The sequence below is a fragment of the Diachasma alloeum genome, unplaced genomic scaffold, assembly GCF_001412515.2.
Source record: "Diachasma alloeum isolate Michigan unplaced genomic scaffold, Dall2.0 Dall_scaffold_00210, whole genome shotgun sequence".
NCBI classification, from domain to species: domain Eukaryota; kingdom Metazoa; phylum Arthropoda; class Insecta; order Hymenoptera; family Braconidae; genus Diachasma; species Diachasma alloeum.
The window spans coordinates 1,798,969-1,813,723 of NW_021680375.1; the positions used below are offsets into that span (position 1 = coordinate 1,798,969).

Genomic DNA, 14,755 nt, shown 5'->3' on the forward strand with positions numbered 1-14,755 from the left:
GTTTTTTCTGTATAAAATGTTAATAGAAAAATTTTATTTATACACACTTGAATGAATATGAAACATCACATTTGAAGAAACCATCAGAAAGCTCATTTTCAGAGAAATTCATGAAAAATTCGAAATTTTCGACAATCATAAAAATCAAATCAACCAATATAGCTATCATAATCATCTTTTAACTTTGACTCAATGGCATTAAAACAAACATGTTAAGCTATGATTGAATTCATTTGAAGTATGATATTCAAAGATGTCTCCGGAATTCTGATTTTCAAAAAATACAAAATTTTTGCAAATTTTCAAACAAATCAAAATACCGATTATTGCTATCACCTTCACCTTCGAATTCGGTCAAAAGGACATCTAAACAAATTTTTTAAGCCATCATTCAATCAATTCAGAACATTTTTTTAAATTATTGTGGGACACCCGATTTTCGAAGAAATTCCAAAATTAAAACAACTAATCAATGAATTAAATTTTAATTAATGGCGATTGATAGGGCTCAACAATACCTACATTTGAAAGAAAAAAATTCAATTCCATCCATTCATTAGCAAACAATTGAAGGAAAACTTTCTGGATCATACTGGGTCAAAATAACACAAAAAATCTGAAACTTAAATTCAAACGATTACAAAGCTTTCCCAGTCGGAAGTAAAAAAATACTGGTCGATTTCAAAATCAGTAGATTTATGAAAAGAACACATTATGTTGAATCGAGAAATAATCGGGAAAAATAATAAATTATGTTCAAGTCCACAGGATCTATTACGGAACATTTTTTCCAAATATGGAACACCGTGCGCCCAATTACGGAACATTAGAACTTTGTGAGACGGCGAAAGGTTAGGAACCCGTAGTAATAAGGATATTTTTGTAGAAAAATGTCAACAACTTCAGATTACAATTAAAAATTGGAATTGTGATGCAAATTTTATTATGCAAAGAAACTCTCACTAGTGAACAAACGTAAAAATGAGTAATGGCGATCACATGAACACATAACTCGACTCAGAACAATTTAACAAGTAATACAAACATAAATGTCATTATATTTCCCACTTATCAATTATTTATATACTTTTGGCTGAACCACTCCGGCACGTGCCAAACGAAAACATCAGTGTTCCGTCGATTGGAAATGCCATGAAAACCCAACCCAAATGGCGGAACGCCCATACATTTGTAGAAATAAGAGCTTTCGGATGAAATGAATGCAAAAATATGAAAAAATGTAGCTTTTAGGATCAATATTAGTCTGGACTTATGACATTTGATGATTATTAACCCAATCACACTGTCACATCTAACTACTCACCTGTCGCAAAACGGCTAAAAAATGACTGCTGGCGGAGTTTTTTTCATTTTTGAGCGGAAAACATCAGATAGACCACCAAATATATTCTCAAACCAGTAGATTGTGTACTTTCTCTCTCACCAAAGCATCGTCTCATGTTGTACCACTCTTATATCATTCTCAACTATGCAAAACCACTCCTCCACATTTTATTATTTTTTCCTTACTTTCTATTTTCTAATTGTCAAACTATTGTCAAACTATACTACTTTGTAAATACCTTACTGAAGGCCCTCGGGCGATAGCCAGTCGCAAGTTCTCGGACTTGCAACGAATTCCGTTAACAATAAAATAAATAAATTTTCTCATATCATGGATGGAAATATTGACTTGATTAAAAAGAAATCGATTCGATAGATCGGTAAATATTCCTGAAATCTGGCAAAATATTCAAGTGTTTCGTTAATTGGGGGAGGGGGGGGGGGGGTCCGCAATTGGACTGTTCACCTTATTATCTGACTCAAAAAATGAGCCATTTGTATATGTTTTTGCTTTGAAGAAGCAACAATAGCGTTCAAGAAACAGAATGTTTGAATTTCTTCAAATAATGACGCAATTATTTCTGTTTACAGCGCCAGTATACGACGAGGATGCCACACAAGTTGCCGAGTACCAAGGCTGTAAGTTCACCTAGGCGTTGAATAAAAAAACTAAAATGATAGACCGTATAAAATCGAAAAGATCCCCATAACTCTTCTTCAAGCCATTGACCGTCAATAGAATTGTGTTTTTGTACCATTAAGATTCTTCTACTGCCACAACAGTAGTAAAATAATTATGAAAAATATTCTCAACAATTGTTTTTCACGAGACAATTCCTAGAATCATATAATAAAATACGACATTATTCCTGACAGCTGCTACTGGATGTTATTATAACTTCCAACACTACGGGGAAGGCGAGAGAATACTGACGAATGAGCCATGTTTGAACTGCACGTGTCACAATCGAATGTTGATGTGTTACCTACGCGTATGCCCATTCACGAAGGCCATAGGTCAGGATTGTAGAGTGGAGAAACGTCCGGACCAGTGTTGTCCAGTGATAACGTGTCCCGAAGTACTTGTACAATTGATAACATCAACGACTAGTGCACCATCAACAGACTCAACTGAACTCGGATTTCCCGATAACTACGGATGCAGCATTAATAATAAATTCTATGCCGACGGCGCACAATTACCCACAGATTCCAATAATCCTTGTGAACTTTGCTACTGCATTAGAAATAGAACGACTTGTCTCATGCAGGAGTGTACGCTCAAAGTGGCGGGTTGCGAACCAGTTTATCATCCAGGAATTTGTTGTCCAGTCAAATACAATTGTGGTGAGTTACTCGGTGGCTCTTGATTTTCATGATTCTTTATGCATTATGTTTACACATACCCGCGTGAGAAAATTAGGTCTTAGGTCAACTGAGAATGACTCAGCGTCTTGGTCGGTTTTCGGACTGCCCCCCAAAAAAAACTATTTCAATTTGAGATTGAATTGGTAAACTAGGACAAGTGCATTTTTTTCGAAAAAAAATTGGCCAAATGGCTTCCACAAATTGTTGGGTAGCGATTTAACCAAAAAAACACATTAAAAAAAAAATGCATTTATCCTAGTTTACCAATTCATTACAGAATTGATACTTATGGTCGTCTCAAATTGAAACTTTCGAGAGTTTCAACTTTGGATTTTTAAATGTATCAAATATTAAGACTTGAAAATGTCAATTTGAAACTTGAAAATCTTAATTTAAATATTTTGAAAAAAAAAAAATAATAATAATAATAATAATTTTTTTATATTATATTATGTATATAATGACAGATTCTCCCAAATATCGTCCTGGTTTTTGGCATCAAAATTTGGATTGGGCTGTGCGTTGACCCAACAATTAGTCCTTTACCCTTTGTTGTATATATTGAGGAGAGATTTGTTCTAAATTTTTAGCCTTGTAACTTTATTAATAATAGACAAACCTCAGATGGAAGTTTTTTTCTATCTCCTGTTCAATTAAATCTGACAGCTAGTTTCAATTTTACAAAAAAATGTTACATAGATTTTTTTAATGAAAAATCTTGAATTTTCAAAAAAATTGCAATGGAATCAATTTTTTGGTTACATTAGTCCTAGACCCTTAAAACGTACTTTTTCCTCAGAATTGTAGGTAATTTCATTGTTCCACCTCATTGAATTAAAAATAAATTTCTTCCTTCGAAAGAACATATTTTTTCATGCATTCACCTAAGACTTCAAATTGGGAGTCGTGATACAAGCTATGCAATTCCACTAGATGAGTGCAAAAATCGACAATTTCCTTGGAATTCCAAGGATTTAACGTTCGAAGACAGTATAAAATCATTTGGAAACAGTCGAAAAGTCATTTTGCATAATCGCCTGTATTCATTTTCTAACCGTTGCACATAACCGTCCTTTCGTTAGAAAAAAAACCTTAAATAGTTGTTGGTTATCATAAAATTACTGTTTCGAATCTGCCATATACATATTTTCTCATCACGTATAAGAAGATATTCAAGTTTAGGACGGAAATAATCTTAATGGGTAACAGAGCGCCGTTCATTTTCCAAATTTTTGAACAAATTTCCTGCCGAAAGTTATCGATATTCTCAATGTGCTTTGGATTCGAAAAATATTAATAACTTTGAGCAGGAAATTTGTTTGAAAATTTCGCAAAAACGATGGCCTTCTGTTACCCCTTAAGTCGAGCATGGTGGAGTATATTGCTGACAAAAAACGTTATTCTTTTTTAAAAAGACAATCAAAGACTAACAATGAATTGACCTTCAGAATACGACGAAGAACCTGGAACAACACCTGGCCTGATAATGACAACAACAGTGGCCCCTGGTGTCGCCTCACCTCAGTGCTTCCACGAGGGCAAAGTTTACAACGACGGTGACCGTATTTACTCATCACAACCCTGCCAGCACTGCTACTGCTTCCGCGGAGACATTGCCTGTGCCGTTCAAGAGTGTGGAAGTCCAATGAAGACACACGGCAAGAATTGCACTGCTCTGCCACCACCAGAAGGCGAGTGCTGTCCGACCACGTACGAATGCGGTAAGAGAATCAATTTTATTTCGCACCAATTTTCGCTCGAAATAGCCATTCTTCATTCCGTGCCTCACGTATTCAGTGGTTTTTCTATCTTTCCATCATCGAATCGTCCCGATAGATCAAAGATAGTGGTGGAAATCTATTTCTACGGTATCTGGTTCACATTGACCTTAATTTTTCAATACTGGTTGCACTACTGCGGTTGCACTTGATCTTCTATTGTAATGAAATTTTACGGTAAATTTCCCGTTGCAGAAGGCGATAGCGGATTGCCCGAGGACGAGGGGCAGCACCCAGTGACTCCAGACGAGAACGAAATCCAAGCGACACAAGCACCACTGCCAGTCGACAGTGAGGACGAGCACCAGAAGCCAGAGGAGATTTTCCCAGGTGCTGACAATGCAATTCCTCCGCAAGTTGAGCAGACTGAAGGAACGCCTGCGGAGAGTGCCACATCAACCGAGGGCAATGAAGTGCCAGAGAAGGAGTCAGCTTCACCGAAAGAGACGACAGAGCCATCGGCTGTGACGGAAGGCGAAGGTCCCTTCAAAGACGACGAGCAAAAGACTGAGGCTCCAGCGATCGAGAACAAGATTACAGAGGAAGAGGGGCAGACGATCGAGGATGTTCAGAAACCAGAGGAGCCTGAGGAGGTTCAGAAACCAGAGAAACCTGAGGAAGAAATCACTCATCGTCCCACTCCCTCAAGCACCAAGCCAATGATTCCCGCAAGGAAAGACGATCAAATTCCAGAAGAGGAACTCGGAATGAAACCTGCGGAGTCTACTGCAGCACCTGCAGAGCAGGCGACGGAGGCACCTGGATTGGAGCAAGCGACAGAGAAACCTGAACTTGAGACACCGACAGAGCAGCAAACTCAAACACCTGAAATTCCCACGGAGCTGAAACCAACAGAGGGACCAGTCGAGGAAGACAAGAAGGTGCCTGAAGGCGAAGAGCCAAAGCCAACTGAACCTAGCGTGACTGTTGGTGAGCCTGAAATCATTACTGAAGGAGCTAAAGAGAGCGAAGAGAAAAAACCGGAAGAAGGTGCCGCAACAGAAGCCGCTGTGACTGAGGGAGTCGTAACGAAGACGTCTGCGGGCGAAGAAATTTCAATGGAAGGTCCAAAAGAAGAGGCGAAGCCAATTGATGAGGAGAAACCAATTGAGGAGCAGAAACCAGCTGAACCGGAAGAAAAACCAGTTGAGATGACTCCAGCGCCTGCGGAAAGAGAAACACCATCTGGTGAACAGATAACAGAGGAGCCAGAGGATGAAACCCCAGTGATACCGACTGAAGGACCTGTTGGCATATCCGTTCCCCCGAAGCTCCCAGAGAGAAAGGCCGAAGACGAGGAATCCGTAACTGAAGTTCACGTGACTCAGGGCTACGATAAGACGGAGGCAGAGACTCAGGCGCCTGATAGTCTGGTGACCGAAGCTCCAGGAGTTAGTGAACCAGTGGTGCCGGTAGAGGAGCACAAGCCTGAGGGAGAGCAGAGACCTGAAGAGGAGAAACCAGAGGGAGAACAGCCGCCTGCAGAGCCTGAATCATCGGAGGCTCCATCGACTGAATCCACTGAGGCATCTGGAGAGACTCCCAGTGAGAATATCCAGAAGATTCCTCCATCCACTGAAGCAGCCTCGGTGCCAGGAGAGGCCTCAACCGAATCTAGCCAATCCACCGAGTCATCTGCCGAGGAAATGCCGACGAAGGGATTGGAAGTGAGTGGAGAAACCAGTTCCGAGGAAACGAGCTCTGAAATACCCAGTGGAACTCAGCCAACAAGCTCCGAAGAGACTTCTTCAGAAGAGGTTGAAGAGCACCCCACGTCCCCCAGCTCAGTTAGAGAGTCCCCGTCAGCGCAACCAACGGAAGTTCCAGGTGAAATCAGTACAGAGAGTGCCACTGGAGCCCCAGGCTTTGAGGAACAACAAACAGGAAAACCCGGGGGAGTGAGCGAATCTGAAGAGCAAGCAAAGACTACTGAAGAGGCACCAGTCAGTCAGCCACAACCGAGTCCGTCTGAGGAAGATACTGAAGCACCACATGCAGAGGAGCCCGTCACTGTTACTGGCGAGACACCCACGGATGTTTCTGAGGCAACTGCAACATCCGCACCAGTTGAAGAGGGTAAACCCGTGGAAATGACCGCTGCCCCAGAGATTTCATCCTCCGAAGCAGCAATTGGTGAAGAGCAAGTGACTGGACAGCCACAAATTCCTGAGGAACCATCAACCGAGGAGAAGACGGAGACTCCTGAAATGAAGCCTGAAGAAGGAACCACTCAAACGGAGTCATCGATCTCTTCAGAGGAACCAACACAGCCATCGGTTTCTGATGCGGCTAAACCGACGGAAGGTCCATTTGCGGAAGAGAAACCAGCAATTTCTGATGAAAAATTAACGGAGGCCCCCATTCTTGAAGAGAAACCAACGAAAGGTCCAATTGTTGAAGAGAAACCCACGGAAGTTTTAATTGAAGAGAAACCAACGGAAGGCCCAATTGTTGAAGAGAAACCCACGGAAGGTCCAAATGCGGAGAAACCAACGGAAGCCCCAATTGCTGAGGAAAAACCAACGGAAGGCCCAATTGCTGAGGAAAAACCAACGGAAGGTCCAATTGCTGAGGAGAAACCAACGGAAGGTCCAATTGCTGAAGAGAAACCGACGGAAGGCTCAACTGCTGAAGGGAAACCGACAGAAGGCCCAATTACTGAAGAGAAACCGAAGGAAGGTCCAATTGAGGAGAAACCAACGGAAGGCCCAATTGCTGAAGAGAAACCGACGGAAGGCCCACCTGCCGAAGAAAAACCGACGGAAGGTCCAATTGAGGAAAAACCGACGGAAGGTCCAATTGCCGAAGAGAAACCGACGGAAGGCTCAACTGTTGAAGGGAAACCGACAGAAGGCCCAATTACTGAAGAGAAAGCGAAGGAAGGTCCAATTGAGGAAAAACCAACGGAAGGCCCAATTGCTGAAGAGAAACCGACGGAAGGCCCACCTGCCGAAGAAAAACCGACGGAAGGTCCAGCTGCCGAAGAAAAACCGACGGAAGGTCCAATTGCCGAAGAGAAACCAACGGAAGGCCCAATTGCTGAGGAGAAACCGACGGAAGGCCCAATTGCTGAGGAGAAACCGACGGAAGGCCCAATTGCTGAAGAGAAACCAACAGAAGGTCCAGTTGCTGAAGAGAAGCCAACGGAAGGTCCAATTGCCGAAGAAAAACCAACGGAAGGTCCAATTGCCGAAGAGAAACCAACGGAAGGTCCAACTGCTGAAGAAAAACCAACGGAAGGCCCAATTACCGGAGAGGAACCAACCAAATCGGCTGAAGAACCAGTAACTGAAGGTTCCGGTGAGACAGGAGAACCTGAGAGGATTCCAGAGGTTAGACCCACTGAGACGTCAGCCCCTGAAGAGAAGGTGACCGAAGCTATACTTGAGGAAAAACCTTCCTCATCTGAACAGCCTGCCGAGCCGTCCACAGAAGGACCGAAACCAAGCGAGGAACCGAGTGCCACTGAAGTTCCTGTTGCAGAAGAGAAGCCAACGGAAGCCGCAGTCCCTGAAGAGAAACCCACGGAATCTAACGAGATTCCTACTGCCATCCCTGAGCAGAGACCAGACGAGCCAGCTCAGACCGCCGCAACTGAATCGACTCTTCCCGAAGTGACGGAGGGAAGACCGACGGAACAACCAATTGAACAGGAAACATCGGCGCCCGAACACAAGCCTGAAGAAGGACCCGAGGCAACTCCATCGGTGCCCGCACCTGAAGAACCAATTACTCAAGCCCCTGAGGATCAAACTCCCGGTCCACCCGAAGAGAAAACAGAAGCCCCCACTGAGAAACCAACTCAGGTAGTTCCAGAAATTTCAACCGAGCCATCGCCAATCAGTGAAGGTACCAGTGAATCAGCAGAGGAGAAACCTGAGATTTCAACGGAAGGAGCAACCGAACCCGCGTCGAGCGAACCCTCATCCGTAGCTCCTGAAGAGCAAACAAAGGAGCCAATCACTCCGGAGGTTGTAACTGAGTCCGCGGCAACCGTGAAACCTGAAGAGAAAATCACAGAAAAGCCTGATGAACAGATCACCGAAGGACCTGCAGAGAAAATCACAGAAAAACCTGAGGAACAGATCACCGAAGGACCTGAAGAGAAAATCACAGAAAAGCCTGAAGAGAAGCCGACGGAAGGAACCCCGCCAGCTCCATCCGAGGCTGCAACTGAGGGAGCAGTTGGTGAAGAGAAACTGATTACTGAGGCTCCCGCACAGGAGCAGACGCCCGAGGAACCAGGGGAGAAGCCAGTGGAACCTGAAGTGCCCGAAAAGCCTGAAGAGGAAATCCCAGCGTCCGAGGCACCCACTCAAGGCACTTCTGCTCCAGGCACCGATGAACACACCGCTCCCGGAATTCCAGGCGAAGGAAATTGTCTGGTTGACGGCCAGAGCTACGGCAACAACTCAGCTATTCCACCGGCTAATCCCTGCCAAGTGTCCTGTCACTGCATCAGCAGTATAGTTCACTGCGAACTTGTTCGATGCTCACCACCACCTCCCCACATGACCGACTGCATGCCAATCCACTCTGCTGACTCCTGCTGTCCAATGTGGGTGTGCGACACAACACCAACTGTTGGCCTCGAGGCCGAGAACCAAATGGGCGGACAGACCACTCCAATTCCCGTCGGTGAAGCCGTCAAACCTGGAACTGAGGCGCCAGTGACACCAGCAAGCTCAGAATCGCCTGTGGAACAAGAGACTGTGGTACCAGTGACTGCTGAGAAGACTCCTGAAGAGCCATCCTCAGAAGTGCCGACTAGCGAGACCCCTGAAGTTCCTCAGACGAGTGAACCACAGACAGTGAGACCAGAGGGACCTGCTTCTGAAGCGCCGACTCAAACACCTGTCACTGTGAGCGTTACCCCTGAAGAAGAAACTCCATCTCCCACTTCTGCAAGTCCAGAAGCACCTGTTGAGACCACCGAGTCTGGTACCCCCGTGGAACAAGTCACTGGAGGCGTCAGCACGAGAGTTGAAGAGCCGACACCAGGGGAGGAGCAACAGACAAGTGCGCCTGAAATTCCGAAAGAGGAAGGAACATCTCCTGTTCCCGAGGAGCCTGCGAGCCCCGAAGAGCCTCCATCAGCGGCTGAAGAGGAACCGTCCTCGGTTGCTCCAGAAGAGCCATCTGAGATACCTGAGCCCCACCCGACAGAACAAGGAATGTTCAGCACTGAGGGAATTGATGAATCAAACTTCACTGAACTCGCTGTTCCCGAGGGACCTAGCACCGCTCCGGCGACTGAAGTTGATCTCTCAACGATAGCCCCTGGAGAGACGAAGCCCGAAGGGGAGAAACCACTTGAAGGAACTGAGAAGCCAGAGGAAACCGTAGCTCCGACTGCGGGGAAACCAGAGGAGGCGACGCCAGCTACCGAGCAGCCAATCACTAAAGGCCAGACCGAGGCAGCTTCACCTGGAACTGAAGGACAAACTGAGGCGCCAGTGACACCTGAGGCGGCAACATCTCCTGCAGTTGAGGGAGAGCCATCGAAACCTGCTGAGGAGACTCCCAGCATCGAAGGGGTCACGTCAGCTCCTGGAGAGGTGTCAGAGGAGCCACAGAAGCCGACTGAAGCCCCTGAGACTCCGGCTGAACAACCCACGAGTGCTCCAGCAGTTGAAGAGGGAACCACTGCATCAGAAATTCCTGAGGAAGAGGTGACCCCAGCCGAAGAGACTCCTGTGGTGATGAGGAAAGAGAGCACCCCTGAGCAGCCAACATTACCTGAAGAAGAGACAACTAAACCTGCAGGAGAAGTCACAGAAATGCCAGTGGTCCCCACTGAGGCATCATCTCCAGGTGCTGAAGAGGTCACGACTCCTGAGAGACCGGAAGAGTCGTCGGTTGCCACAGAGGGCGTAATTGAAGAACAAACGACGAAACCTGAGGTTACCGAATCCAGTGGAATCCCTGCCGGCCAAGAGCCCACTTCTGCGCCTGCAACTGAATCAGCAGTTCCCGAGGCTGAAGTGAAGAAACCAGAGGAGATTCCGAGTGAAGAGAAGCCTACGGAAGGCCCCAGTGGTGAGGAAAAACCTACAGAAGTTCCAAGTGAGGAGAAAAAACCTGAGGAAGAGACGAAGCCAGAGGAAGAAATAAAGCCCGAAGGGATCCCGACCGAAGCAACATCAAAACCAGAGGAAATTCCAAGTGAGGAGAAACAACCTGAGGGAATTGCAACTGAGGGAGAGAAACCTGAAGAGCCCCAGACTGAGCAGCCACCTCAAGAACAAACTGAAGTGCCATTAAAGACGTCGGAGACTGCAGCTCCAGTGACTTCTGAGACAGAAAGACCTGAAGCCACTCCAGCCCCGGAGGCTCCGGTGGAATCAGCACAAGGAGAACAAGCCACAGAGGCCGAAGTGCCCCAAACTACCCAGCCAGAAACACCTGCTGTAGCGCAAACCGAGCCATCTGTTACTGAAGCCAAACCTGAGGAGAAACCTGAATCAACTGAACAACCAAAAGTCGAAACTCCCGCACCTGAGCAGCAAACAACTGAGCCAGCTGTCTCCAGTGAGAAATCTACAGAACCCTCAGTAACGGAGACTTCACTTCCTGGAGAGACCCCAAGTGCCCCGACTGAAGAGCAGACCTCACGACCGAGTGACGAAGTTCCAAGTGCCACTGAAAAGGAGACGAAACCATCGGAGGAATCTTCTACGGAAGGTACTTCCGAAGCACCAGCTGGTGATGTCACGAAAGGCGCGACCGAAATCCCAGTTGAAGAGAAACCGTCCGAGACTCCAGTTGCTGAGGAGAAACCAACGGAAGGTCCTACGTTAGAAGAGAAATTGACTGAAGCTCCAGTTGAGGAAGCGAAACCAACGGAGGGACCGATTACAGAGGAAAAACCGACCGAAGGACCAATTTCGGAAGAAAAAATGACTGAAGGTCCAATTGTGGAAGAAAAACCAACCGAAGGTCCAATTGCGGAGGAAAAACCAACTGAAGGACCAATTGCGGAGGAAAAACCAACTGAAGGTCCAATTGCGGAGGAAAAACCAACTGAAGGTCCAATTGCGGAGGAAAAACCAACTGAAGGTCCAATTGCGGAGGAAAAACCAACTGAAGGTCCAATTGCGGAGGAAAAACCAACTGAAGGTCCAATTGCGGAGGAAAAACCAACTGAAGGTCCAATTGCGGAGGAAAAACCAACTGAAGGTCCAATTGCGGAGGAAAAACCAACTGAAGGTCCAATTGCGGAGGAAAAACCAACTGAAGGTCCAATTGCGGAGGAAAAACCAACTGAAGGTCCAATTGCGGAGGAAAAACCAACTGAAGGTCCAATTGCGGAGGAAAAACCAACTGAAGGTCCAATTGCGGAGGAAAAACCAACTGAAGGTCCAATTGCGGAGGAAAAACCAACTGAAGGTCCAATTGCGGAGGAAAAACCAACTGAAGGTCCAATTGCGGAGGAAAAACCAACTGAAGGTCCAATTGCGGAGGAAAAACCAACTGAAGGTCCAATTGCGGAGGAAAAACCAACTGAAGGTCCAATTGCGGAGGAAAAACCAACTGAAGGTCCAATTGCGGAGGAAAAACCAACTGAAGGTCCAATTGCGGAGGAAAAACCAACTGAAGGTCCAATTGCGGAGGAAAAACCAACTGAAGGTCCAATTGCGGAGGAAAAACCAACTGAAGGTTCAACTCCGGAAGAAAAACCAACGGAAGCTCCAGTAGAACCGGAAAAACCAACTGAAGGTCCAATTTCAGGCGAGAAACCAACTGAAGCGCCCGTGGAAGAGGCGAAACCATCGGAAGCCCCAGTGGAGGAGAAACCAACTGAAGGTCCAATTTCCGAAGAAAAACCAACGGAATCTCCAGTAGACGAGGCGAAACTAACAGAAGCACCCATTGAAGAGGAGAAACCAACTGAAGCTTCCATTGAAGGAGCAAAACCAACTGAAGCTCCCATTGAAGTAGAAAAACCAACTGAGGGCCCAGTAGCTGAAGAAAAAACCCCTGAAGCTCCTGCCGAGGAAGGAAAGCCCACTGAAGGTCCAGTAGTAGAAGAAACACCTTCTGAAATCCCCGTTGAAGAGCAAAAACCAACCGAAGGTTCAGTCGGAGTGGAAAAGTCCACGGAGCCGCCAGTTGAAGAGCCAGTGACGACGCAGACTCGCCTCGGCGACACTTCAGAGCCATCCAAAGAAACCTCTCCCTCTCTCGAAGAAGGCACCTCACCCCTGCCGTCTGAAGAGAGCACTGCATCGAGTGCCGAACTTCCATCATCGTCAAGTTCTCCGGAAATTCCCGAGGAATCTTCCACGCAAGCTGCTGAGTTGCCAACCTCCCCTGCCGCACCTGCGGTGGAAGAGAAACCGACGACATACCCTACTGAACACGCAGAAGAGACTTCTGAGACCTCAGCGCCGGAAATACCCCAGGTAGAAACAACCCCACAATCTTCTGAGACTCCCCTCAGTGGTGAAGGAACAGCAGCAACCAAAGCCCCACCAGCACAGGAGAGTCAGGAACCTGAAATCGAGCAGAAACCAGTTGAGCCTGAGGAGGAAACGAGTTCGTCTCCTCAGCCTGCGGAGCCGTCAGAACCTATCGACGACGACCAGCAACAAGTCCAAGTGCCAGTCTTCCCAGACGAGTCGGAGGAGCCAGATCTTCAGCAAACAGTCACCCCCATCGAGCACGAGCCTAAAGAACCAGCTCAACACCCGACTTATCTGCCATCAAGCACGTCCCTCCCACCGCACCAGACTGGAGAGTATCCAGAGCAAACGACTGGTGAAGAGAGTCCAAATTTCCCAGTTAATAGTGGAAGTTATCTGGATCACGACGAAGACTACGGCGATGATGATCAGGTTTATGGACCTGGCACCTGTCGATACGGTGGAAAGGTCTACGTCTCAGCTCAACAAATTCCAAGAGACGATCCCTGCGACTTCTGCTTCTGCTTCCGCAGCGACATCATCTGCCTACAACAGAGCTGTCCACCACCGATACTCGGATGCCATGAGGAGCCGATAAGTGGCTTCTGTTGTCCACGTTACGAGTGTCATGTGTCGATGGCAACGTCACTCAATGTCACGACAACCACCACTACGACAACTACAACTTTACCACCTCACTTCCTCTCGCACGCTTATAAAGGAGCTACAAAACGAAGTGGATGTCAAGTGAATGGACGGACGTATGCTGTTGGAGAAGTCATAAGAGTAGCCTCAGGACCTTGCTTAAACTGCAGGTAAGTTGATCAAGTCTAAAATTTGATCATGAGTTTTATATATTAATTGGTTTCACGATAAACTATCGTAAGATCCGATTCCGATTTGTCAATACTAAAAGAATTTCCGACTTACATTAATCAAGGTTTGAATATACTAATCGAAATTTAGAAATAGTAAAATAATTGATAATCTAAATTTCCAATTGATGATGAATTAAATATTTAAAAATGTGGAACTATAAATTTTTTATTAAGACGATGATGACAAATTTCTTATAAGGGATTTCCGATCATCCAAATAATCTTCAATCGTCCTAACTTAATTACTGTTTAATGAATGATTCCAAATTTGACTATTTAAATTGGTGATTACTTCAATAATTAAAATTTAAAAGTCATATTAACTAATTGATAATTTAATAATTTAACAGTAATTATGATTCATGGATATGGCTAGCCATGCTTTTATAGCAATATAGTATAGTTTTTTGATAAGAAATTAGCTTACATCATGTGCTCCTACAGTATATAATCAATAGTTTAACAATTGACACGATCGGAAAGTTCAGTTTCAGAGCAATTTACAAAAATCACTAAATTTACAAAAATCCTCATAAAAATCAAAACAACGATTAAAATTATCGCCTTCATCTTCAAACTCGGTCGAAGAGACATCCCAAGAATTTTTTTAAGTCATCATTCAATGAATTAAGAACATCTTTTTTTAGTTCTGGTGGTACAACCGATTTTTTAAAAATAGAGAAATCTACAAATCTAATATACGGATGAAATTTTAATTGATGTCGATGGATGCGGCTCAACAACACCTACATTTTGAAAAAAAAAGATTCAATTCGGACTTTTTGGTTCATAATAAATTGATGTAAGGTGAACAGTTTGATTATGAAACACTCAAGACTCCTCGGAGATTCAGACAATTGTTTAAAAATAAAAAAAATTATGTGTTTAAAAATATATAGAAAAATAGTCCTCGATTCCAAATTCAGTGGTTTTCAGGAAAAAAAAAAGAAAAACACATTATGTAATGCTAAATAATCGGGAA

The 14,755-nt window shown here is 45.2% G+C and overlaps 1 protein-coding gene across 1 annotated transcript in view; it reads left to right on the top strand.

Annotated features, from left to right (window-relative positions):
- Positions 1-14,755, top strand: part of LOC107036670 (mucin-2) — a 58,269-nt gene that overhangs the window by 40,814 nt on the left and 2,700 nt on the right. Inside the window, exons 3-6 of the mRNA XM_015254782.1 lie at positions 1,936-1,983; positions 2,221-2,691; positions 4,161-4,433; positions 4,686-13,710. Coding sequence (XP_015110268.1) covers positions 1,936-1,983; positions 2,221-2,691; positions 4,161-4,433; positions 4,686-13,710 — 9,817 coding nt within the window. The remainder of the gene's footprint in view (positions 1-1,935; positions 1,984-2,220; positions 2,692-4,160; positions 4,434-4,685; positions 13,711-14,755) is intronic.